The following is a 25427-nucleotide window of genomic DNA, read 5'->3' as shown; positions in this document are numbered from 1 at the left end:
ATACCATTAAACACTCTCATCAGCACTTATCGCGTATTCAGACTATTAAGACGTCCCATATCGTTTTAATTCTAGCTTATTACTGACCATGCACAGAAATCCACCAGCTCTGCATCCCCCATAGGAAGATGGCCGCACGCAACTCCCCTCTCCTCCGCGCGCCGCCCCGCCCGCCATTTCCCAGCCCGGCAGCTGCGCTCAGTTGACAGCGTGCGCGCGCCCCCATCTTTTCTCGCGAGACTGTCGGGCGGCTCTCGCGCCGAATTTGAAGCCGGCGGCCGTTGCAGGGGGGCCTGGCTCCGCTCCGCCTGCGTTGCGCTCCGCAGGCTCCGTGTGGGAGCGGCGGTTCGCCTTCTTCAGCGGGCGGGAGTTGCGGTGGCTGTGTTCGCGCGCGCCCTGCTCGCAGCCATGTGTCCGGCGAAGAAACCGCTGCAGATCCAAGAGGCTTTCCAGCTGGCCCAGAAGCCCCACCAGAACCGCGCGAAACTCATCGTGGCTTTGAAGAGTACCTACAGCCAGGTACCGGCCCCCGGGGCAGGCGGAGCACAGGTGGCCGCCGGGCGTCGGAGGCTGAGGGGAAAACTGTGGTGCTGCTTTTTGAAAGGTGACCCTGGTAGTTATCATTTGCTGTGGTTTGCTGCTTTTTTCAGTTGAAAGATAAGGAAGACTTCCATGAAAAATTCATTCATTTCCTGAAGTACGCTATGATAATCTACAAGCGGGAGCCAGCCGTGGAGCAGCTGATCGATTTTGTAGCTAAATTCGTGACTTCATTTTATCAAACAGAGGAAGAGGATGGTAGCGAGGAAGGAGAAGAAGACAATTTGCTTCTGAATTACGTGTTTAACTTTCTGCTTCAGGTACAGCGATACTTGCTATTAATTCTTTAACGTGCAAAATGGAAACTTTCCTTGCTGGCCCAGGCTGCCCAGAGAAGCTGTGGGTGCCTCATCCTTGGAGGTATTAAGGCCAGGTTGGATGGGCCCTGGGCAGCCTGAACTGGCGGGATGCAGCCCCGCCCATGGCAGGGGGTTGGGGTGGGCTTTAAGGTCCCTTCCAACGTAAGACGTTCTATGATTCTGTTTATATCCAGTGGGGAAAACCTTCTTGAACATGTATTATCTACAAACTGGAAGCTTAAAAGTGAAAGCAAGGCAAAGATAGTGCTTTATGATTTAAAAAACAAAGCCAAAACAGTATGTACAAAGAACACATATGGAGAACGCATTAGCAGGCAATTATTGGTGAGCAATGGTGGTGGTAGGTGGATGACTGGACTAGGTGATCTTAGAGGTCTTTTCCAACCTTAATGATTTTATGATTTTTATGATTATGAAAATCACAAAAATCCTTAGCAAAGCAGATTTTTAAAGTTAGGTCCATGAGAAAATATAAATTGTTTTCTTATTTGACTATCGGGTGTGTCATTAAATGTTTCACTGAAGGTGCATTTGTATATGTGATTTTAATTTATCCTGCTTCGTTGGCAAGTAAAAATATTAAAGTGTTTTTCATGTACGCGATTGGCATTTGTGTTATTAATTCCTGCTTGCTTCAGGAGTTAATGTATAGAAAGAAGATTGTTGATTCCAATAGCATGTAATCACAAGTAGAATTAAATTCTTTTAAGTTAATGTTTTGGTGTGGAAAAATTATCAATAATGCCAAGAGCACTAGCTAGCCATCGTCTCTATTTTCTTTTTCTTATAATGTGTTATGGGGATGGGGGAAGTTAGCTCATGTAGTAGTGTCTTCTGATTAGGGGTGAAGTTTTCTTCCTTTCTGAGGCATGGCTATTTGTGTACAGTGCGCTGCTGATATAAATGATCTAGAAATATTTTTTAATTCTGTGAATTTTTAATCTTACTAAAGAATAGAAAGAGCTTTTGAAATATGGAAGTGCATATTTTATGTTCTGTGTGGAGTATTAACTGCTTATACGTGCATAGTAACAATCTTATACCGGAAATAAGAAAAACATGCTTATAAAAATACTTTTTTTTTTTTTTTTTTTTCCTTTCTCCCTCCCCACCCTGCTCCACTTCCCTCCAGTCTCACGATGCAAACAGCCATGCAGTTAGGTTTCGAACATGCCAGCTTGTTAATAAGATTTTGGGAAACATGCCAGAGAATGCTCAGATTGATGATGAATTATTTGATAAAATTAATGAAGCTATGCTGATTAGACTTAAAGATAAGTTTTCAAACGTGAGAATTCAAGCTGTTTTGGCCCTGTCAAGGCTTCAAGATCCTAAGGATGAAAACTGTCCTGTTGTTAATAGTAAGTAGTCCTTCGTTTTGTTTAAAAAGTTTTGTTGACTTAGGTTAGTTTGCTTTATAACATTTTTTGAAGCTTCGAGTAACGCATTCTTAAAGGGTGTCCTTGATGCAATTGTTAGAACCCTGGTGGGGCTCGTCAGTGCAGCTTGTGTATGCACCTGGTTACTGGCATTGTTGACCTGTGCATTTTTAGCCTTTTTTTTTCCTTGGCAAATCTCATCTTGCTCATAAATCAGTTCCATATAAGAGATTAGTACCTCTGGAACCCGGTTTTCTTTATGCTGTTTTGTTCCAACTTGTGGATTTTGTTTAGGATGGTATGATTTTTGACTAGACCTTACTCCCGTTGCCTCAAGGGGCAGTGATAGATGGACTATACACTTGTAAAATTATAGTGTATTATTGGCTGAGTTCTTTCTCTTGTTAGGATGCCTTCTTTTGAAATTGTTTTCTAAAAGTTTGTTTATATGTTTCTTATTTAAGAACAAAAATTTCATAGTGAATCGAGGTAGTGACAGATCAAAAAGGAAATGTCAAGTTTTCTCTGATTAAATTTAATGTTGTTGCTTTTAACTTTGAAAAAGAGGCAAGGATATAACAGTTACATTGGAGTGATAATGTTTATGAATATGTTTTCTTAGGCTTAATGTAGTTATTAATCTTCAATTTTTAGGAAAAACTGAGGATTCTCCTCAAAGGTGGTGAGGATGTATTTCCAGTGAATAAAGGTCCAAGACACCAACATTTGAAAACTTTTTTGTCCAGTTAATGACAAAGTGGTTATTTATAGGTTGGATCTAGAGTAGCGATTTTATTAACTGAAGATGCTAATAATAATAACAAATACTGTAACTGCAGTTGACTTTAGATAAGTGTACAATTGCCTTAAAATCTTTGGGCTGTGGCCCTAAACTGTTCCCCAAATGTATGAGTGCTGTACAGAAGGGGAGGGGTTTCAGTAACACCTGCTCATCTTCTTGACTATTTTCCATTTTTCTATAATGTGAATGCTTTAGACTCTTACAGAAACTTATGAGTATTTTACTTTCAGTTTACAACACGTTGCTTGAAAATGATTCAAATTCAGAAGTGAGGCGTGCTGTGCTGTCATGTATTGCTCCATCAGCAAGGACTTTGCCAAAAATTGTAGGGCGTACTATGGATGTAAAGGAAGCTGTCAGGAAGCTAGCATATGAGGTAAACTTCATCATTTTTCATTAATTTCAAACAGTGGCTTAGGAAAAGGCTTTAAATCTTCTATCATATTTCATTGGTTAAACTGTAAGATTTTTCACTTACCAGAACTTTGGTAGGGAGTTTTCAAGTATTCAAGAACTTGCCTGATAGAAATTATGTTTCTAATATAATTTAATACTTACAGAATGTATAAATAACCTTGAAGTTTCTATATGCATTTTGTGAGGTTTGTAAAACAATTTTTCTTCTGTTTTGTACTACAAAAAATTAACTAATATTAGGATCACAGCTGTACTAGTGTTAAAATGATGCATAGTTTTCATATTCCAGTTCTGTGAAGTATCAATGGTTTTCTATTTTTACATGAAGAGGTAAGAGGAACAAAGGTTGCTACCATACGTTTCTAGTCCTGTGATTTATAATGCACTTGAACAAGATCTTCAAAATGCCCAGTTCTTTTCACACACAGCCGTATTTTCTTCTTGCTTAATTTAGACTAAGTTTCATTTTCTTCCATGAACAGGAACCTGCTTACTAGTTGGTACAGTGCTGAGGATACAGATGTTACAGGCTTTTACTGACTTAGAGTTTCTGTGGATTGGATAAATCTGAGAGTTTAGTCCCACAGGTATTTCACAGATTCACTTGTTAAAACGTGTAGAAACGTATTTCAATATCTTATTTTTTCTTAAAGGTTTTGGCAGAAAAAGTTCACTTGAGAGCTCTGTCAATAGCACAGAGAGTAAAATTGCTGCAACAAGGACTTAATGACAGATCTGGTATGTGATCATTGTTTTTAAATGTCTTACTACCAAAGTCTGAGAGAATACCTTCTAATGTAGGGGAGATCATTGTTGTGGAAGCTGTGATGGCAATAGTGACGAGCTCAAAGAGAGTCATGAGGTGCTGGGAAATGTTTAAGCACATGAAATTCTGCTTACTGCTTCTGTTTTTCCAGTCATCTGGTAGTGGATAAAGCAGAAAAGGATTGCATTTTCAAAAAAACTTGAAAGCCGTTGAGCTCTAAAGTAGGGATGAATGCCATTAAAATTAAAGCTAGGGAAAACAAAAACAAAAAAAAAAAAAAAACCCCCCACAAAAATAATGTAATTAAACACTGAGGAAAAAAAGTAGAAAAAAATGTAATTATTTAATTACATGTATCTTTGGAAAAAAGATGCTTCATTTCAAATATCTTCGTGACCATGGCGTATATCAAAGAATTTAATATCAGTTTGAAAATTGTTTTAAAATGTTTCCCATGTATGTTCTGTGAGAAATTGTCTCAGTTTGTTTGTTGTTTAAGCAGCATGAATATTACTGAATGAATTTTTGATTGACCCTCGTTCATTTCATTGTGAAGCAGCTTTATTCTTTTTGAAATCGTCTTTGCTGTATCATTGTCATGAAGAGCCGTTCAGAACGTGCCTGCGTTTGCGTGCGCTGTTGTCGTCAAAACCTCAAAAGCTGACATGCATCTGAGAGAGATCTGCCTGCCCAGAAAGTGCCTTTGCTTTGCAACACTAGCAGTGACATAGAATTCCACCATAAAAACAGCCAGTTGAAGTCTAGCTGTGTTATTCACGTACTTTGGGCAGGCTGTGTTAAGCCTTGTTAGGTTTTACTCTGAACATTTTCTTTAGTAATATACTGCCTGTGAACTGTGAGAAATACAGCCTATGTGGGTGTATGCCTTTAGAGTGCAAAACAAGTGCTGTGTCAACTGGCAACTGAAGCTCTTAAAAGCGCATCGTATCCGAATGCGACCCGAGCTGGGGATCGTACCAGTGTATTCTTGATAGAAGCAGAAGAGAGGATCAGCTGAGTGCTCTCTTATGCTATATTGAATTGTGCTCGTAAAGAAAACATTTTTCTGCATAAGAAGATTTAATTAGTGTTTTTCCCACCTACTCTCAGTAGAGAGCAAGTATATAGCAATGCTTCCCTAGAATGTTCCATTGCTTTACAAGGGTTCGTGACTTATGTATTTTCTGGGACGAGGTGTTGATTGTAGACGTAGCTGGTTTTGGTTAAGAGTTTTTATTCCTTATAGGGGAAAAATGATGTTCCCTCATATGTGTGGTAGTGTTTCGTAGGTAGTTCTTATTTAACTGTTGTGCTGCTTTAAAAAAAACAAACAAACAAACAAAAAAACCAAGTTCAACTATATAATAACTTTGTTCCAAAATGTCTTACTTAACAGTGATTTGTGAATGTATGTTGAAAATTCATTGGTTTCATACTTACTCTGTCAATTGTTTAAATTCATGTATTATTAGATGCTGTTAAGGAAGTAATGAAGAAATTGCTTCAAGCCTGGTTGCAATTTACTGAAGGGGATGTTTTAGAATTGCTTCATCGACTGGATGTAGAAAACTGCCCAGAAGTGGCTTTCCCAGTACTGAAGACTGTGTTTTCATTGTCCCCGCTTAATGACTGTGTTCAGAACTGTAAATACCTTGACGACAGGTATGGCGATCAGCTTTCCTTTCCCTTGCTTATAAGACTGATATTTTCATGTAAGCTGATGTATCCCTGGTGTTTGTGCCCTTAAGTGTTTTGGTTACATTTTGTTTGTTTGTTTTTTAATGTGTTCGGTAACTGAAAATGATTGTGAAAATCACAAGGGGGAGTAAACTCATCAATAAAGCAAGCTCTGCTATGAGTAATAGGACTTAATAATTCTTAATTTCTTTCATTTCCCTGAGCTGTCTCTACAATTTACAATAAAGGCAGTGCTTTAGTTTGCACCTGCAAAACTGTAATCTCTTCTTTTTATCTGTGGTAACTGATTATAAGAGTCAGTATCACAGATTCTGTATCACCTTTTCTTTCTTCTTCCCCCTCAGTATTGCTTTTTTCTTTTCTCTTCGTCCTTGGCTTCCCTCTATTCCTTTTGCTGGCTTAGGAGCAGCACAATTTGAGTTTCAGTTATTCGTGTACTGTTTAGACAGTCCGTCAGAATAGAATTACTGAGCTTGTGTTCCAGCCTTTGTTTCAGTCTGTTTTAGTTATTATATTATAACAGAAGCTTGATGGAGCTTAGAGGCTTCTTTTCTTGCATTGATTTTTGGTAGAATTTGTCTGAGTTCTAAGCTACGATGAAGAGAATGTAATCAATCTTAAATTTCACAATGATAAAATGAGGGGAGGAAGACGAAAAAAAGAAACTGTAGGAAATTGCTAAGGGAGGCAAAAACATGGGAAAAGAAATGTCTGGAGTTAATCAAAGAAACCAGAGTGGAATGATTATCTAAGTCTCATCTCACGTGACTAACTTAAATGACAAGTAGTCACTGATTTAAAAAATGCTAACAAGGTTATTCTGTATTTTGGAGGAAAAAAGTGTAATGCTGCGGTATGAAACGTCTTGCATTCTAGTGGTAGCTTATGACTTCTGTTTTGAGATCGGTAGATGATATATTGGACTCCAAAGCTACAGGAGCAGGCCTGTCTGGCTTTAAAAAGCACAATGGGGGGGAAATAACTTTCTCAAAGCTTTTGAAAATGTGCCAATGTGTTAAGTTCAAAAGAAAAATAGTTATAGACTTTCTATAGTTATAGACCTATTTCTGTGCATTTGTTTTGTATATTTTTTATCTTTCTCTGTTTATTTGTTGTTGTTAAGAAAACTGATCCCACTGGAAAACTTAACAGCTGAGAATGTGTTACACTGGAGATGTCTTTGTGAACATCTAAAGTCAAAAGGTGAAGAAGGTGAAGATTTGCTAGAACAGATGTTGCCAGAACCAGCCATATATGCAGATTATTTATTAAGGTACATTGCATTTAAAATAGATTTCTTGCCTTCCACAAAAGTAGTTATCTTTTAAAAGGTAGATAATATTTCTGTGCTTCAGCTGTTCGGGTTTCTTTTAAAGCCAATGTTCTGTTTGAGCAGTGTTTTTTCTTTTTTAAAACAAAGAAATCCTCTCCAATTTTTTTTTCCAAACAAAAAACCAAAAAGCTAATAGAATATCTCAAGATGTTGTTTTCACATTAATCATTAATTATGAGCAAGATGGACTTCTAGATTAATTGCATATAACTCTTTGCCATTAAAACTACTAGAATGATTTTCTGTAACGTGCAGCCCTTCTTTTGGCTGCCTGTTAGTACCTAGGTTGCTGTTGGTTTGGCAAAGAGCCTGCAGAAACTGGCGCGTGTCTCATGATGGTAACTTGTGAGAATAAACTAAAATCTGGCTGCTGTCCCTGTCTTTCTCCCTGGTCACGAGGGCATGCTTCCCAAAAACTTGTGTTCTCAGCCAGTGATAGAGCTGCTACGTGAGCCAGTTACAGGCCATATTAACAAAGGAGGAACAGTGAATGTTTTGTTAAGTCAATCTTCTACCGAAGTAAAGAAAAGGAATTTTTTTTTTCCCTTGGTGAGATACTAATAGAGAAAAGCTTATTTTAAGAGATGTTTCCAGTTAAAAATACGTTTATTCTTTTTTCGGTGGGGTAGTATGCTAGTATTAGTTGTACAAATATTGCTACTGTTCAATGTGCTGATGTGCTTCATAAACATCTTATACGTAAAGTATCCATGCTTCTTTAATTTAGAAACTTGGGTCCAAGTCTGGTGAGTGTAACATTACTCATAATTAATTTAACAATTTGTACAACATTTGTTCTCAGACAAATAATTTACAAAGCTGTTGCATCCAATCTTACTCAATAGACCTTCAGAGATCTTCCCCTTAAGGAAGAGGCTGAGTAAAATGCTTAGGTTGACCTCTTGGTACTTGGTTGTAATATCAACTGTTAAGCTGTTCATTGGTGAGTAGTCCCATCAGTTGTTTCAGTTTTTGTGTGCTACGAGAGTGTCAGTTAGGAGAAGTTAGAAACGGCAAGTCACTGATGCTTAAGAACAAATATAGGATTGTAAGCTTTATTTAGATATTTCATTTTTTGCATTCTCAAACAGGGAATTTTTTAATGGGGTGCATTATTCTCAAACGGTACGTTACTGGTAGTATTGGTCTATGAGCATTATTGGAAATATTCATCTATGAAAGGGAGAACGTAAAAAATGTAGGCCTTGTAGGCATGGTAATGGCTTATTTACACATGACAGGGGAGTGTTTTTGTTTTGCTGTTGTTGTTGCTTTGTTTTTTTGTTGTGGTTTTTTCTCCACTACAACCATGATTCTGAATTACGATCTGTTCTATTTGGATTCAGTTACATAGAAAATATGCCAGTTCTTGGAGAAGAACAAAGAGAAGACTTCGCTTGTTTTGAAAACCTGATGACGAAAGAGTTTATAGGCCAGCAACTGATTCTTATTATGGACTGCATGGATACCACTGAAGAGGGAGGAAGGTAAACTTGGGTAGAAAATGTGTTATTAAGCTTGTGGCACTTATGTTTGCGGATAGGCATAAAGCCTCACTTGAGAAAATGACCTGATCAAACAGACGAAATACGAGTCTCTGCTAAATGAAAAAAAAAGACACCATCTCTTTAATGGAGTTGTGCCCAGAAGTGTGCAAAATAGTGCCTGCTCGCTTCTATGGGGAAAAAAAGAGGTTTCATGCATGTACAATGTTGTGGAGAGCAAATGTTGTTTTTATAATACTTTCTTGAGATTATAAAGTTACAAGACTGTTCATTTGGAACTTGATATATCAAAAATTAAAGGAGGTAAGTAGATGATTTCTTCACAGATGACTCATAGTAGGTAGCTTGTGATTATCTTCAGTTTTAAGCCCAATTTGCTAAGGCCTAAAAAGGTAGAGATGTTTTAGATTTCAGACTGGATTGGGCTGCGTTAACTGGTCATTCAGTCAATCATACTACAGTTTGAACAACCTTTTCCCGTGAAGTAGTAAGAATAATCTGGAAGCTCATACCATCATTGGCATTTTCAGAAAAGTTACAGATATAGTAATACTAACATGGTATCATTTTCATACCCTCAGAGCCTAATATGCAATGGCAGACTGGGAGGATATTTTTTTGCTGGAATGCCTTTTAAGCAATAGTCAAAACTGATTAAAAAATGTCAGTATTTTCAAATCAAGAGAAATTGGGTAAAATAAGGAGAAGATAAACACTATACTAAGGAACAAAACATACTCAGCAATTAAAATAGTTACAGAGAAATTTCTCCTGTAATGTATTCATCACATTAACTAAATGTGGGTAAAATAATTTAATGCTTAAGTATCTTTTCTTTTCTCACATAAGCAAATGGTGGTGTGTGTTTTTTTTTTTTTTTTTTTTTTTTTTTCCATCCTCAATGCAGAAAGCATCTGTTAGTTCTTTTAAAAAAGATTCTCATTCTGCCTACAACTTCAACAGCCCTTGTATCTCCCCTTGTGGAAAGATTACTTAGGATCATTAAGGATGATGCCAGAAGGATTCAAATTGTAAGTAATTCCAAAGAGTTATTGTTTTCTGGACTCTACTTTCACTGTATGACAAACAGCATTTAGAAAGCATTGTAACAGAAATATCAGGAATTAAAATGTTTTTAGTTTGGAGAAGTATTTATGTTTTTCTGTGCTATGCACCTCTGCTTTTTTTTTTCCCTCAGCATGGCAGTATTTTCTTCTTATATGAAGAACTCTGTCTTCAGAGCATATTGCTGACTTTGTAAATGTAACCCTCAAATTAGGAAACTACTACACTTCAACAGCCTGTTTCAAAATTGTTTGCCTTATTAGATCCAAACAGTTTTGACCAGATCATTCAAATGAGAAAATGAGAATACTGTATGCTTCCAGATTTTCTTTCCCTCCTTTCAGCTGAGAGGAGTTCTAAAATCTTTATAAGAAAAATATTCTTTTTATAGTGAAGTCCCTATATGCAGAATGATTATTTTAACTTGACTAATGAAAAATGGACCCTTGGTTTCGCTCAAATAATTTAAATAAGTCCTGTACTTTATGGACAGAGAACAGTTCTGGAAAGCCTCAGCCCACTAGGTAAAGCTGGGACATGGGTTTGTTACGTGATTATTTTGGAATAACTATAGTAACCCTGGCACTACAGTACTACAGCACTAACAAAAAAATGTGTGATTTTCTAATATACTGGTGACATACACTGATTCAGTATTTTCTGTTGTTTGGGTAGGGGATAAAAGGAAGTTAACCGTGGAAATCTGATGCAAGATAAATCAAATTGAAACTATCCCAGTCTCAATCAGTCTTTAGTTTTCCTTATGTTTCATCTCATTTCTTATTAACATAATAGGCCTGACCTTAAAGAACTCCCTAGCCAACTGGAAGACCCTCGTACTAGTTCTTCTTCCAGTTCTATACATGTATTTATCTTGGGATTAAATTACTTATGTGGCTCTTTATATTACATGTGATGGTTTATAGACCTGGAAACGACAGTGTTAGTGTATTTTAACTGAAATAATAACAGATGAAAAACCTTACTGTTGTTACCAATCTCTTTTTAAAGCATGTGTTCAAACTTAGAGTCCTGTGGACTGTCATTATAGAAACTGTTCAACTTACTTGAGGATATGCAGTTTTGTTTTCTTGCTTACCTAGCTAAGAGCAGAAAACACTAGACTTCCATGATGAGGCTACTCGGTGTCAAGTAAGTCCTCTTTGAAGACTTAGTGCAGTGATGCAATGGTTAGGGAAAGCTGCGCAGAAGTTTCAGAAGGATGGCATTTTAGATTTGGAAAAGTTAACTAAATGCTTAGTATCTGGTATCTAAGCTGAAACTGTTGGCACTAATATTGTGTTTGTAACAATAGATTGCAGAAATTGTCTCAGAGGTTCGCGAGCCAATTGTTTCTGTTGAGCAGCCCGTTGATGCCTCTGAAATAAGAAAGCAACAGATTAAGGTGAGCAAATTCTAGTTAACTGAAAAAAAATTCCTGTCCATCAAGTAAGAGTTTGATAGAGTTGTATATTATTAACTAATGTCAGTAGCGCATTGTTGGCTAATACCACGTAGGTTAAAATGCTATATAACGATAATATTTATTTTCTTTCTGCTTTATATTTCAGTTGGCTGAAATAAAAGTGAAACTTTTTGAAGCAAAAGCAGCTTTGGAAGAGTGCGTTACTCTGCAGGATTTTAATAAAGCATCAGTATTAAAAGACAAAATAACTGAGTTGGAAAACACAAAAAATGATCTGATAAAAGAAGCAGAGCAGTGTGAAATGAAAGAAATGCGTGTGGAGAAGGTTTCTTTTTTCCCTTTTCTATATTTTCAAATGCTAATTGTTGTGATGTTTATACAAAATGAATTGTAATAAACCACTCTTTTGTTCTTGAATAACTGAAGCATTTCTATAAGGATCTTAGTTACGCTGTATTTACTCTTAATTAAGTAAAAACGTGAAACTGAATCACTTTTCATTGTTTGTAGATTGATTTTAATAATTTTCTTGCATATCAAATGTGTAGTGGGTAGGAAATGTTTACTTGGGTATGAAATAACTATGCTTACTGTGCCTATTCTCGCTGTCACAGCCACCATTTTTAATAATAGCGTTTCTTTTTTTTCCCGACTCACCCTGAAGAACGATCCTGAGACACTGTTGAAGTGTCTACTGATGTGTCATGAGCTTCTCAAGATGATGGCCCTTTCTAAAGGAATTGATCCAACCATTAATGAAATAATAGAATCTCTGGTATGTAGCAATAAGTACTGTTTTAGATTATAATAAAAATAGATATCGTAGTTCGCAGGCAGGATGGTTTGTGATTATTTCAGAATCATTTTGCTATATCTTTAGTGCTGTGACTGGTGCTTTTAAGCCTTTCCAAAACCTGGAAGCGCAGTCCAGTTATGAGCTCAGAATCTACACCAGAACTGAATGCAGCAGGGAGTTAGTAAAATAAATTAGGACACTCACTGTAACTGAGTGTGCTGCTTCCAAAACATTTTAACTGTCTCCTGTGCAGATAATAGGGAAAAAAAAAGGAGAAAAAAACCCACAGTATGCTACTGTATGAACACATGGTACACTCTTATCTAAATACTATGTGCAATTTGTATCCCACCTATCTAGAAAGGTTATATTTGAATTGGAAGTGGTCAAGAGAAGGGCAGGAAGGAAAAGTATGGAACAGCTTCTGCATGAAGAATGACTAGATGAGTGTACTTTTTTTTTAACCTGGAAGAGAGAGGACTTAAGGTAGGGTCTGAGAGAGGTCAGAAGTTATGGGTGTCATGGAGAAAGTGAGTAAGGATTGTATAATCGTAAGGTAAAGCTGGCAACCACCGAGCTTAAAATAAATGAGTTGATTCTTCTAATACATAATCAATGGAATTCCTTGTCACAGGATGTGTGCATGCTGAGCACTTGCATAAAATTCAAGGAAAATTGATTAAGTTCAAGAAAAAGAAATATTATGGAATAATTAGGTAGCTAGGAACAGTCTCGCATTTCTAGAGTGTCTCAGCTACAAATTGCTGGGATGTTGACAATAATTCATGGGAAGTATCTACCTAGCCTGTTTATGTAATACTCTGTAGGAATTTGGTTTTGATCTTTATTGTTAATAGGGCAATGATCTGGAAGATCTGACTCAGTCTGGGCATTCTTGCAATTTTATTTGAATTTTTTTAATTCTAATACCAATTTAGAGTGGCTTCAATATTGTGGGACCACACCTGATTTCTTTAAGATGTATAATAGTGTTCCAAGAAATCATAGTTAAAAACAAAGCAAAATGCTGGTGATTCTACCATTATTTGATGTATTCAGAATTTGGTTCTGCTTATATCTAGATAAATGGAGCATGCAGTAGTTACCACTTTCTGATCTTGTCTCACACTACATTAGTTCTAGTTTCAGAGTAAGCGAATGTTAGACGATGCAGTCAATTTTCTATTTGTGACTTGCATATTTCACTTACGAACGGAATGTTGTTTTTTTCCAGATACTTCCTGGCATAACTAATGTCCACCCAGCTGTGAGAAACATGGCAGTTCTGTGTTTGGGTTGCTGTGCCCTTCAGAGCAAAGAATTTGCTCGACAGCATCTTGCATTGCTGTTGCAGGTAAAATTCCTATTGGAAGATGGAATGGTGGTCCATGTGACTTAATAAATAAAACCATCTTGTATCTATAAGAAGCTATCCTACATAGCTCTGGCACTTGAGTACCAGCGATTCCTGACTTCCTGAAGATCAGGAGAGTGTATTTTCATGCAGATATTTCTGATATCTGCAAGTATTTAAAACCTGTAGTCTTTGTGTAGGCTGCTGTCAAAAGCAGTGTTGGGCTAAACTGATGAAGACTCACTCTCTAGGCTAATCCACTCTTTTTTTTTTATTTGAATGTTAATTTGAAACATAATACACATAGTAAACTATGGACCTTTGTGAACTTACCACTCAGTTCCTTGATGTATTTTGCACATTGTTTATTTTAATTAAGCTTATATGGTCTTTCAGAGCAAGGATTGTCTTACGCATTTTTTCTGTAGTGTCTGGTACTATGGACTTAGTACAGATAAATAGCTTTTCTGTTTGTTAAATGTTTAGAGGTTGAAAGGTAAGATTCTGTCTCATACGTGCATACTGTGAGTGAAGCTGGATTTTTTTTTGTTAATGGAAATTGCATAGAAAATTTGATAAATAATTTCTCAGAATGCTATAATTTCAAGTTGCTTAAGCTTCAGTTGCTATCACACCTTCCTTGAGTCTGAAGTTTGTTTAACTTGGGAAGCTTTATATGAAACTTCATATATATATAGTACTTGGGGTAATCTTACTAAAGAAAATAGCTAATATCTGCTTAATATTAACAATGCTGGTCTGCTATAACATTATGTATGTATTTTCCTTATTAAACCTAGGCTTTACAAATAGATAATATAAAGGTAAAGCTCAGTGCTTTAAAGGCAGTTTTTGATCAGCTGATGCTGTTTGGGATTGAGCCGTTCAAAGCTAGAAGAGACAATGAGCCTCAAGGTGAGGAGGTACTTGCTGGAACTGAAAGTTGCGAGGAAGAAGGTGAAACAACAGAGAAGAAAGAAGAGACTGCTACAGTTCACAGCTTCCTGCAGCTTCTTTCTGGTTTCTTAGACAGTGAGGTAAGAAATATTATAAAACTTGCCTTGTTTTTGTTCTAAAATAATTTTTGCAGAAGGCTTAACCTTCTGCTAGGTTGCATTTGAACATTACATGATGCGTATTGAGTAGTCTGATGTTAAAATACTTAGTTGCCCTAGAAAATAACTTCACCACTGATACAGGTAAGTGTGACTTTTGAGCCAGTTTTGAATTCTCTGCAGGTGCAAATATTGGAATGTAAAAAACTGATTTTCAAAATTAGATATAGACTATACAATGCAATAAAGTACTAGTGAAAATCACTGTGATTGATGTTTTGTGTCTCCGATCAACTCTCTCTTCAGTTTTCAGAACTTAGAACAGAAGCTGCAGAAGGCATTGCCAAACTGATGTTTTCTGGGAGGCTGATAAGTGCCAAACTTCTTTCGCGCCTTGTTTTGTTGTGGTATAATCCTGTGACTGAGGAGGACACTCAACTTAGGCATTGTCTGGGAGTTTTCTTCCCTTTATATGCTTATGCAAATAGGTATGGCTTTGTAAAATATTATGTGATAATGTATATTGATCAAGCAGCTTTAACAACCTTTTCAAAACTGCACAAATGCAAGTTAGACTTGTTTAGTTCAATCTCTCGTGCCTATTACTTTTGAATATATGCAAACTCAACCTATGACCATTCTGAAAACTTTCCATTAATTCCCTCCTCCTCTGTGACCTATTTTTTCTTTCCTAAGACTGTTTGGAAGCGTTCTTCTGTACCTTGAATTAAAAAAAAAAAAAAAAAAAAAAAGTATTTAAAAGATGTCCTTTATGCTCTTGAACACTACTTTGGAGTGTCACTTAATAGCAGCTTTCAGGAGTGGTTCAAAACAGAACGAACAGCTCCCAGTAGGTATCATAGAAACAAGCTCGTTTTCATTTGTTTTTTTAACTGAAGAACATGCCGAACTCAAGTCACTGCTCCTCCTCCCTCCTAGCTAAGATTTAATTTAGGGGTGGTATGTGGTACCTCGTCTATTCTTCCCTAGACAACTGAAGTTTTTGTTGTGTATAAACTGCCAGAGTGTGCTGGCTGAGTACTGCTGCTGTTACTAGAACAATAACCAGAAACAGAACTAGTCTTCCCCAGAGTGGTTTTTTTTTCTTTCCCTACTTAAACTCAGTTGAAAATTAGTAACAAATTGAGTAACAAACATAAGCTTTTACCACAGATGATCTCTGTGAATGTCTCCTGCCCCTATGGATCTGTCTCCTTATTAAGACTCCTAATGACCATCCCACGGAGGTCCACCTGAGTAATTCTGTGCATTTTGAATTCATTTGCAAATGAGGCAACTCTTCCTGGCACCTCACATATCCCACCATAGAGGCCGTAGAGGAGTGGGAGGGAGGGGAATGCATACTCTGAGCAAAAAGTAGAAAAATCAGTGAAGGAAAAAAATCCTGAATCTTACTATGCCTCCCTAATTCAGAATTTCTGCTTTGTTAAGAAACATATTTTCAGCCTAGAACGTTATCTGCATTCTGGATCACAAATGGTTTATTTTACTATGAATTATGGAGTGTCTGCAGTTACCAATACTGTATTTTCAGAGGAGAATTAATTACTCTGTGTGGCAGCTGACTCAGAGCAGCCTGCGAAGTTGCCACTCAGAAAAGAAAAACTGAGGTAAATGTGCGAGTTCTGGCAGAGTTTTGTGCCTAATTTTGGTACTGATCTATCACTGAAATTTAAATTCAGGATGTTTTTTGAATGTTGTTCAGATGTTCCCATCTGATCAGATATAATCAAGAGGCTTAATTTTTGAAATTAAATGTTTATACAAATGTTGATGCTGGCTTTTATATCTAATGATGCAACAGAATATTAGAGTGGCATGGTGCATTAATGACAGGGACAGAGTCCTGTAATCAGTGAACAATTCTTATTTCTGAAATGTTTATTAAGGACTAATAATTGCCCTGGCAGCCTTGTGCGTATGTACTACTATAGATTTTAAAAATGTTGTTTTTCTAACTTGTAGGAAATAATCTGAATGGTATGTCAGTTGTATTTCACCCAATTTAAAGCATAATGTTGCTAAGTGGGAGAGTTCTTGCTTCTCTACGTTCGTGCCCCACTTATAGTGCACACAAGTCTTTTGGTTAGTTTGTTTGACTCAATGATCCAGCAGCAAACAATCTAGTTTTTTTCCATTATTTACCTTATTAGTTTTGTTCCTCAGTTAACTGGGTTCAAATAGATGGTGAACAAGTATCTGAGATTAAAAAAAGCAAATAAACAAAAACACCAAACAAAACAAAAAGGCTTTGCTTCACTGGCCAGTACTTTGTATGTTTTGGCACTGTACCTCTTGTGTAGATATGTACGTGCCTCTTTGGCACTGCATAACTGTTTTGACTTGTGTTATGGAACTACATCTTCAGCAGCTATGTGGGTTGTAGGCTTGCTTGGCAGGAGTCATGAACTCTTCTGAGTTGAAGAAAACAGAAGTATTTCTTCCAAAATGCTGTTAATCACCACATCTTATTTGCCAGGCTTTATGGCTTTCTTACAATGAGATGTATCCCCAAAGAGAATTACTAGCAGAAAGGAGGAATGTGCAGAAGAAAAATGAAGATATAGGGACGTGTGTTTCTAGAGAGAGGATCTGAGCGTATCTATCAGTTAGGCTTTCTGTGGTAAGCGGTTAGGGGCAGAAGTAGGAAGTGTTACATAACATTTCCTTGGAAAAAGCCCCAGTGAGCTAAAACTTAAAAGGAGTTGGTTCTATGAAGCAGATTTTGTTGCCTTGATCCTGCTGCCTGTCTCTAGTAAGATCAGCCACTCCTCTGACAACTAAAATATATTGCAACGGGTCTGTAAACTTTACTTGTAGAAGAAAAGATTTAATTCTGTCTCATTACGCTACTAATGCTTGACTCAACTGAAACAGATCGAACCAGGAATGCTTTGAGGAAGCTTATCTTCCAACTCTGCGAACGCTGCTAAATGCTCCTGGAACTTCACCTTTGGCTGAAATAGATATCAGTAACGTTTCTGAGTTGTTGGTGGATCTGACCAGACCGAGTGGACTGAGACCTCAGGCGAAAAAGTCTCAAGAGTATCAGGTACAGTGGGTTAAACTGGAAGAAAGCATTACTTGTACCTAGAGATGAAGAACTGACCCCTTCAGTTAGTGCTGGTTGTTTGTGAGGGCCTCTGAGATGATTGCTAGATTCAGAGGGTGGATTAAGCAACCATTCAGGCTATTAAACATTTCTCTTACACGTCAGTAATACTCGAAGGAATTTGCACCATCCTTAGTGATCCATATTGGGAAAAGCAGTTTTAAAAAATCAGTTAGTGAGTGTACCCAAAATACTGCATTTACAAAAATGTATTTGCTATGTAAAATTAATTATTAGCTGCCTAAATTAGAATGATCTAATTGTTGTAGTTTCTAAATAACTTTCAGAGAAATTCCATGTATCTGATTTCTTTCCTTCACAGGACTTAACAGTGCATGATAATTTAGCATTGAAAATCTGCAATGAAATCTTGATGGACCCAACTGCGCCTGATGTTCGTATTTATGCAAGGGCTTTAAGTTGGTTGGAAATCAGTAGTTCTTCCACAGAGAATCTTCTGCTTCTACTTGAGGAGATTCTAGAGGTAGTATATAAATAACAGCTTTTTCTAATGCCAATAGCAATTGAATATTCTGATATGCTTAAAAATGAGGTGCCTATTGTTTAATATGACAATACGACTGAAATTTTTCTTTAACTGATTTTTGAGAAATTCATTTTTAAAGCGGCATTTGCAAAAATCTGATAGAAAAAGACAATGCTATGGGAAATGTTGGAGAGCCCTGCTCTCCTAGGGACTTATCATTAGGAAGTAGCAATGTTCCATCTCACCCAAGAAGGTCCCGTAACTTTTATTATTTCCTCAGGTTTTCTTTTCTAAAATAATATTTCTTTTGGGGTTGCAGGGCCTGGTGTTGATGGAGAAAGCCTTTCTCCATTCAACCACAGTAATCAACTTTATGTGACTTTTTGTCGTTCTTACTGTAAATTTAACTAATCCTATCAGTGGGTAAATTTCATAAAATAAATAGTCGTAAAATTAAGTAGCTTTTAATGTTCAGTGTCTCTTCCCAGAAAGTGAAAGATAAATTATGTCAAAGAGCTATTGAGAGGATCAAGAAGAACTTGAGCAAAAGCACAAATGTGAGCAAAGATGACTCCGAAAGGACAGAGGAAACGGGGATCTCTGAAAAGACACAGGAAAACGACAAGACATTGTCTGCAAATACTATTGAAAGTGAAGAAGGTAATTTGGGAGAGGGGTAAGATACGTATACAACTGAGTGACCCGCATGGATTTGTATGAAAAGAAACCTTAGTTGTTCCTCTACTAAATAAATCTACTTTGGGGAAAAAAGTGGAAGAGTAAATATGCATACTGTTGAAAATAGTTCAGAATAAATATATCAATTTTGTATTACTCTAATGTAAGCAGCGCTGTATTTTAAGATCTGCCCTATAGTTCTTTCTTTTTTTAAAAAGTCAGTATTATCTTTTGTTGTTTTCTGAAGCTGTTTGGCACTCCTCTGCCTGCTAAATACCTGGTGTTGACTTACAAAAAATGACACGTAACTTCTTACATCTTTAGAATGCAGTTCACTAAGACTGCAGTGGACTGGACTCCAGTGGAGTTGTCATGCACTTCTGGCAGACTGTGTCACAGCAATGTACAGTCGATGCACTGAGCTCTTTACATTGGTCTCTTTCCTTATTAGCAGTTCACATGTTGGAGCCGGGTTTGTTTTCATTGCTGTTTGAGCTTAAAGTGGAAGTAGCTGGAAGGCTTCGCACAGTCTGCGCAGCTTATGCAGTTGTGCACGTCTTAGCGGTGTGTGCTGTGTCGGTGGCATAGGAAATCTAATGTTTCAGTAGAAAAGCAATTGGATGAAATGTGTTTACGCTTGCTTGGCTTCCTCCACAAAGACTGACACGCAACTATTTTAAGCAGAATATCACTTTAGGCAAAATCTTAATTTTTAAGTAAATTTTGCTTATATCCTAGTAGATTACTTCAAGACTTTAATCTGCTTCTGAAAGCGTCAAATATGTTCTGCGTTATTATCTTCTGTGCTTATTTATTGGATGGGAAGCTGGGACTCTTGAGAAAGCAACTTTGTCCGTCTATTGATAACATTGTCTGCTAACGGCTAATAGTATTTTGGTATGAATCTCTCTCAAAAGAGGAATTTTGAAAACTTTAAGCAAGCTGTAGGAGAAAAGCATTGTTTCCTTTCAAAATACGTTTGGATCGTTAAAAGTCAAGGAGTAATCTTCAAATATAGAAATGATAGTTGAGAGCAAAACGAGTTCTTTTTTGCTCTTCCATTGCTGCAAAGGAAATACACATTTGACATTAAGAAAAAAACTTCCTGGCAGTGACATAGATTGCCAAAGAAAGAGATTTCCTAAAGTCATTACAAATCTTAGGAGTGAGGGATAAACAGGTTTCAGGAGTAGTAGTTCATACATGACTGTAGGGGTGGTTTATAGCTATGGGAGGGCAGTGTTACAGCCGAGTGATATTTCAAACTTCCTTCTGGCCTTATTATCTAATCTTTAGTTTAAGGAAAATGAATTTAAAACTGCAGGGATTTCTCAGGTAGTGGTCAATGTACTGATATTTACAGTAAATTGAAAGCTGATTATCTGACTTCTGCATTTACTGTTCTGTTTAACAGAAAATACTAAAGATGTTCTTCATACTCCAGTTAAGGATGTTAAAGAAACTGCAAAACTGAAATCCACAAGAAACAAAACCGGCAGAGGTACGTGCTGGGTTTTTCTGGCTATAATACTATCCGTTTCAAAAAAATATAAATAACTTTTTGTGAACCTCTTTCGTTATATAAACAACTCAGTCTTCATAATATGCTTTTTAAAAATGTACGAAAAGATGAAAGTAGCCTGTTCTTGGAAAACTTTTCTGCTATTAGCCTTTTCCAATCACAGATATAAAACAGCAGCAACAACAAAACCAACCAAAACCCCAAGAGCTTCCCTGCCTAAAGATCGCACCATGGTCACAGCCATTTCCAGTAACGTAGCTTACTGGTGTCTGTGAGAAGCAGCACCCTGGGCGTTTTGGTGTTTCTTTTGTTTGTCTAAATCAAATATTCCATTCCGCGTTGTGACTGCATGTTATATACCTCTCAATACAACACTGATCACTAATTGAAAGAAAGATGCAAAACTGGTTTAACAAAAGAAATAATGTGATGCGAAAAGAGGCTTTTGCTTATACTTAGGACAACGAAAAGCAGCAGTGGGAACAAGGTCTGTGAGCAGAAGAAAAACTGGCACAACTGTGAGATCTGGGAGTGAAAGGTAAATACTTTTTCTCTCCGCCTTCAAAAGTGCGATGTCAGGTCTAGAAAAGAAACTTCATTCATAGCTAGAAAGGAATATTTTTCTTTCCCCGAACCTAAAGCAGAAGTGAATGTTTAAGAAAAATATTTCTTTCTGCTGATACTTTTGAAAATACAGTAGTAGGTTTGAAAACTTCAAATGCTATTATTGCCCAAGAGCCGGAACATTTTTTTTAGGTATTTTGTGCATGGAATTAATATACATTCTGTCCGTCAAAAGTTAGATTTTTGGTTGCATTTCTTCTGAGCACTTTTTCTGCTTTTTGTTTTAATAACAGTTCTGTGGAGGATTCTGAGTTTTCAGTGTATTTTTTTCCCCTCCACATTTCTGGCTTCTATTTTTGTTTCCTATCTTTCAACACTTCAAAAACATCTGAAGTGAGTGACAGGTGAATATACACACGGCGTTCCTTCCCTTCAGATCTTGTAGGATATAAGCATTAAATTATCTCTATAATTACCAGTCGTGTTCATTCTTTTTCAAGCAAGCAGCCCACAGATTTAGGATGGTCAGGGTTAGCCATTCCAGTTTGCCTGTTCAGCGTTTGCTTTGATGCACCACTTAGCCTTTGGGGGTTTGTTTATTTTGGAACTGCTGATACTTGGTTATCTTCCCTGATGCTGCTGCATCACCTGGAAAACACTGGTATATTCTTGTTACTAATTGCTTACTTTCTATACTTGAGGTTTTTTTGTTCTTTAAGAACGTATTGTACAGTGATTTCAAGTTTTCTATTAACAAACTTTTTAATATGCTTAGTCTTTGGGGCCTTAATTTTAAAACATTTTCTATTTCAGCGATGATGAAATTCCCGAATCAGTCCCCGTGCCAAGTTCGAGGCCTTCAAGACGAGCAAAAACCGTGGCACTCGAAAAAACAAGAATGAATCTTTCAACCCTTCTGCGCAGGGAATCAGATGAATGAAGACATAACAAGAGAAAATGGCCCTTGCTAATGCTACTTGTCAACAGCAGACTGGAAAAATTAAGATTTATTTTGTTGTGTCATTTAACTTTTTCAGTATTCGATCATTTATAACTCCATATTTTTCTAGAAACTTTTATTTTTTTTATCGATGCTTTTGATTAACTTCCCCGTATCAAGTACATCATTCATGTAATAAGAATATATTAAAATATTACCTGAAGAAAAAAGGTGGCTTCTTACTTGCAAATGGGAATTGCTATTGGTGGTAAGTATTTAACAGCTTGTTTGAGATTACAATTTTTAAACGTACTTAATACTCACATTATATTTGACATCATTCAGAGAGAATGCTTGACCTGGAGCGGCTCCGTGATGGCAGCACTTCTGAATGTACGGTTACCGCACCTGCTGTCCTTCCTTCTTAGCCCGCACGTCTGCTGTCTCTGAGGAGGCTTTTATGGTTCGTGTTAATTGGGAATTCTGCTTCTTGGAGATAAACGTCTGCTTTATTTTAAATAACATCAAAATGGCAAAGCCATAATTAACTCTACAAATCAAAGCCTGGAAGCCTGCTACTGACCTAGCGGGGGGGGCAGGAAAGGAGGAGACGCTTCCCTCGCTGAAGTGTGAAGGCCAGGCCGCGTGGGGCCCTGGGCAGCTTGTGGGAGGGAGCCCTGCCCACGGCAGGGGCTTGGAACTGAGCGGGCTTTAGGGTTGGGACCTTTCCAACCCAAACCATTCTGTGATTCTGTGACCTTGGCCTTGTTATATAAAATTGCTAATGTGTTTTTAGAAAAGCATAAAGTATCAAATAAGTCTCCAATAAGGTAAGGGTACAGAAAGGGCAAGAAAAAAACAAAAACTTTATAAGGTTCTGCATACTGTCTGTTTAAAGTGGCAGACAAATGTGATTTCTGTGACTCTGAAGATCACAGAGGTTTTTCTAATGACATATTTAGGCATAGTCAAAAGTTTTACAGAGACAATAGAAGATTAACTTTAAACTGTGCCAAATATGCACTATTGGCTGAGCATACTCATTCTGGAAATGTTCGGGGTTTGGTTTGGAAACGCTCCATCGATCGTATCCTTCTGCGTTACAATTTAATTTCCAAGGCAGTCAGTCAAAACTTACGTTGATTGTTCAACGTGCACATGTCACTGCAGCTTTCTAAGGAATTTGTTTAAAAGAGACTTACGCGTTGCTATGATCTTTGGTATTTCTCTGAAATGGCTTAAGGACAAAGCAAGTGAAAAGTAGCATTCCCAAAGCAGCGTGCCCCAACTACTATGCTATTTTCAAGTTTGCATACAGAATGGAGACAGGACTATGTTCCTTTTCATCCCTTTTCAGTTTTTGTTGGAAATCTTTCAAACCACAACATGCCATGACACATTTTTGTGCTGTGATATTTGCTATTCAGAGGCTAATGTAGCTATGAATTATTTTTATTCATCATTTCAAAACTGAATTTTGAAGTTTTGAGTCCCCTCTTTACTAGTTCTCCTCCATCAAATGGTGTTTCTACTGTGAGTTTGCATGCATGCAACCACTTGAGATCAAAGACATGGCCTTGAATGCTACCTGAACTTAGTTCAAAGGGTTGAAGAACATCTTTCAGATTTTTCCAGGTGACTGTCCGTCAAAGCTTCCCCCACGCTTTCAATACTGTTGTTTTTAACAATATATATACACACATATACGTGTATTTAATTTCACATAAAGCATGTTCTCTCTCTTGAGAATGAGTAGTTCACACTTCTGCCACTCATACACTATCAACAGCTGCTGCTAGTCCATTCTGTTTTGGTTAAAATGAGTTTCTAGGAAGAACGAGCAATAAAAACATTTAAAGGCTTCTGTGAATGCTTTCCTGAATAAATGGAAGATCTTCAGTTTTGCCTTTTTCCCTTGTTGTGCCTTGCCACATATGCAGGTTCTGTCCCTGGAATCTCTTCAGGAATGCTGTACTGAAAGATCAGGTTTCCCTGAAGCCTCAGTCAGTGGATCTCAGCTGTGGATATGGTTTCACTGGTGTGTGCTAACAAAGACAGACATTGACAAACGAGTGAATTTAGGGGAGGCCCTCAGCCTGGTTGGGGCTGGAGAGCTTGCCTTAGGAGGAGGAGCTGAAGGAGCTGGGCTTGGGCCCAGAGAGTTTGGGAAGACCCCGGTTACCTGCAAGGATGTGGAGCCTGGCTCTTCGTTGCTGCACATCATGGGAGGATGAGAAACAATGGGACTGAAGTCAAAACTCAGCCCAGATATAGGGAGAAATGGGCAACTGGACAACTTGCGCCAAGTGGCTGTGCAGGGTCAGTCCTAGGAGGTTTTTAAGACCCGACTCAGTAGACCTGAGTAACTTGGTCTGATCTCACAGCTGCCCTGGCTTTGGGCGGGTGGTTGTGCTGTGGACCTTTCCAGGTTCATCTCTGCCTGAATTACCCCACAGTGCTCTTTCACGCTGGAAGATGAATCGGGAACCAGCAGGAAATTTCTATCCCCTTTCTGGGCTCTTCCCCTGCTAAGGGAAGGGTTTGCAGTGCAGTAGAATATACGGTGTGCTCTCAAAAAACTGCCTCATCTGAGAAAGATGACTGCTGAATTAGATGCGGAGTATGGTTAGATGTATTTGCCACAGCTAATCATTAGCAATAATGAAGGTTGATTGTCTTTGTTTACTTGCTTAGTCAAAATCTCTGTATACAAACTCTATAAAAACTAAAACATTTTCTCCTGGTGAGAGTTTCCTTTGGCCAACTTCTAACTGAAGAGTGAGTGCTGTACCAAGAACATTTCTCTTTCTGGTTCTGTTCCTCGTTTGTTAGAAGTGGTTGGTGAGCTTGTGTTATGCCTGTGCCTGACTAACTGAAAACTTCTGAACCCGTCAATGAATTGAAACTCAATTTGACATAAAGTAATGGATCTGAATTTTTACAAGTTCATGGAAATAGACGCTTGGAGGAGAGACGTGTCTGTCATGGAGAAGTTCTGATGTATATTTTCTCATTGAGATATTCTGATATTGAAGAGTGAGAAATGCACGTGGTCTCTCCTTCAGGCACACAAGAATAAAGGACAGGATGCATCAGTTCCACTCTTCTAAGACTTTCTCTATTCCTTTTAGTTCACTGTGCTTCGTTGGTGCTTCACTGAAGTCAACTTCAGTGACTCTCAGGAAGTTTTATTCTCATCTTTTTGCCCCCATGGAATCCCAATATACTACTTGTTTAAGACACATACAGACCATCTAGAAGGTGTGATCAAGAACGTTCATGCTGTATCTTGTCCTGCTCTGTGTGATGTCTCGGTGCCTTGGTATCCTTCAGGGAACTTCAGAGTTACTGTGTGATTCACAACAATTTTTATAACTTACTTACAAATGCAATCCAGTAATTAAACAAACTTCTGTAAAGAAGAGTTGTATCTCTTTAAGTAATACGCTATTTTTAAGTGAATACTCCAAGTATTAGATAACATACATACAGAGACTTCCAAGGAAAAAAATTCCTTCTGGGTTGGTTGTTTGCAGGTAAGGGCAATGCAGTGAATTAAAAAACCTCTACTCTGGCTATTGAATGTA

General features: G+C 37.5%; 1 protein-coding gene across 2 annotated transcripts; it reads left to right on the top strand.

The window, feature by feature from the left end:
* Positions 272-25299, top strand: NCAPG (non-SMC condensin I complex subunit G). 2 transcript variants are annotated; one of them, XM_021395926.1, is made up of 21 exons: positions 275-519; positions 651-860; positions 2053-2281; positions 3332-3477; positions 4172-4256; positions 5757-5946; positions 7106-7255; positions 8662-8802; positions 9728-9851; positions 11201-11290; positions 11457-11636; positions 11976-12086; positions 13342-13461; positions 14262-14498; positions 14823-15004; positions 17415-17589; positions 17972-18133; positions 18625-18796; positions 20229-20315; positions 20796-20874; positions 21714-25299. In XM_021395926.1, the coding sequence occupies exons 1-21, from the start codon at positions 409-411 to the stop codon at positions 21838-21840; spliced, it is 3108 nt and encodes a 1035-aa protein (XP_021251601.1). In that variant the 5' UTR covers positions 275-408; the 3' UTR covers positions 21841-25299. The 2 variants fall into 2 exon arrangements, with proteins under 2 accessions (XP_021251602.1, XP_021251601.1); XM_021395927.1 differs by lacking the exons at positions 20229-20315; positions 20796-20874; positions 21714-25299 and having other exon boundaries at positions 272-519; positions 18612-18771.

This window comes from Numida meleagris, chromosome 4, assembly GCF_002078875.1.
Source record: "Numida meleagris isolate 19003 breed g44 Domestic line chromosome 4, NumMel1.0, whole genome shotgun sequence".
NCBI classification, from domain to species: domain Eukaryota; kingdom Metazoa; phylum Chordata; class Aves; order Galliformes; family Numididae; genus Numida; species Numida meleagris.
Note: the sequence above shows the minus strand (reverse complement) of the source record. Positions and strands in the feature narration are given on the sequence as shown.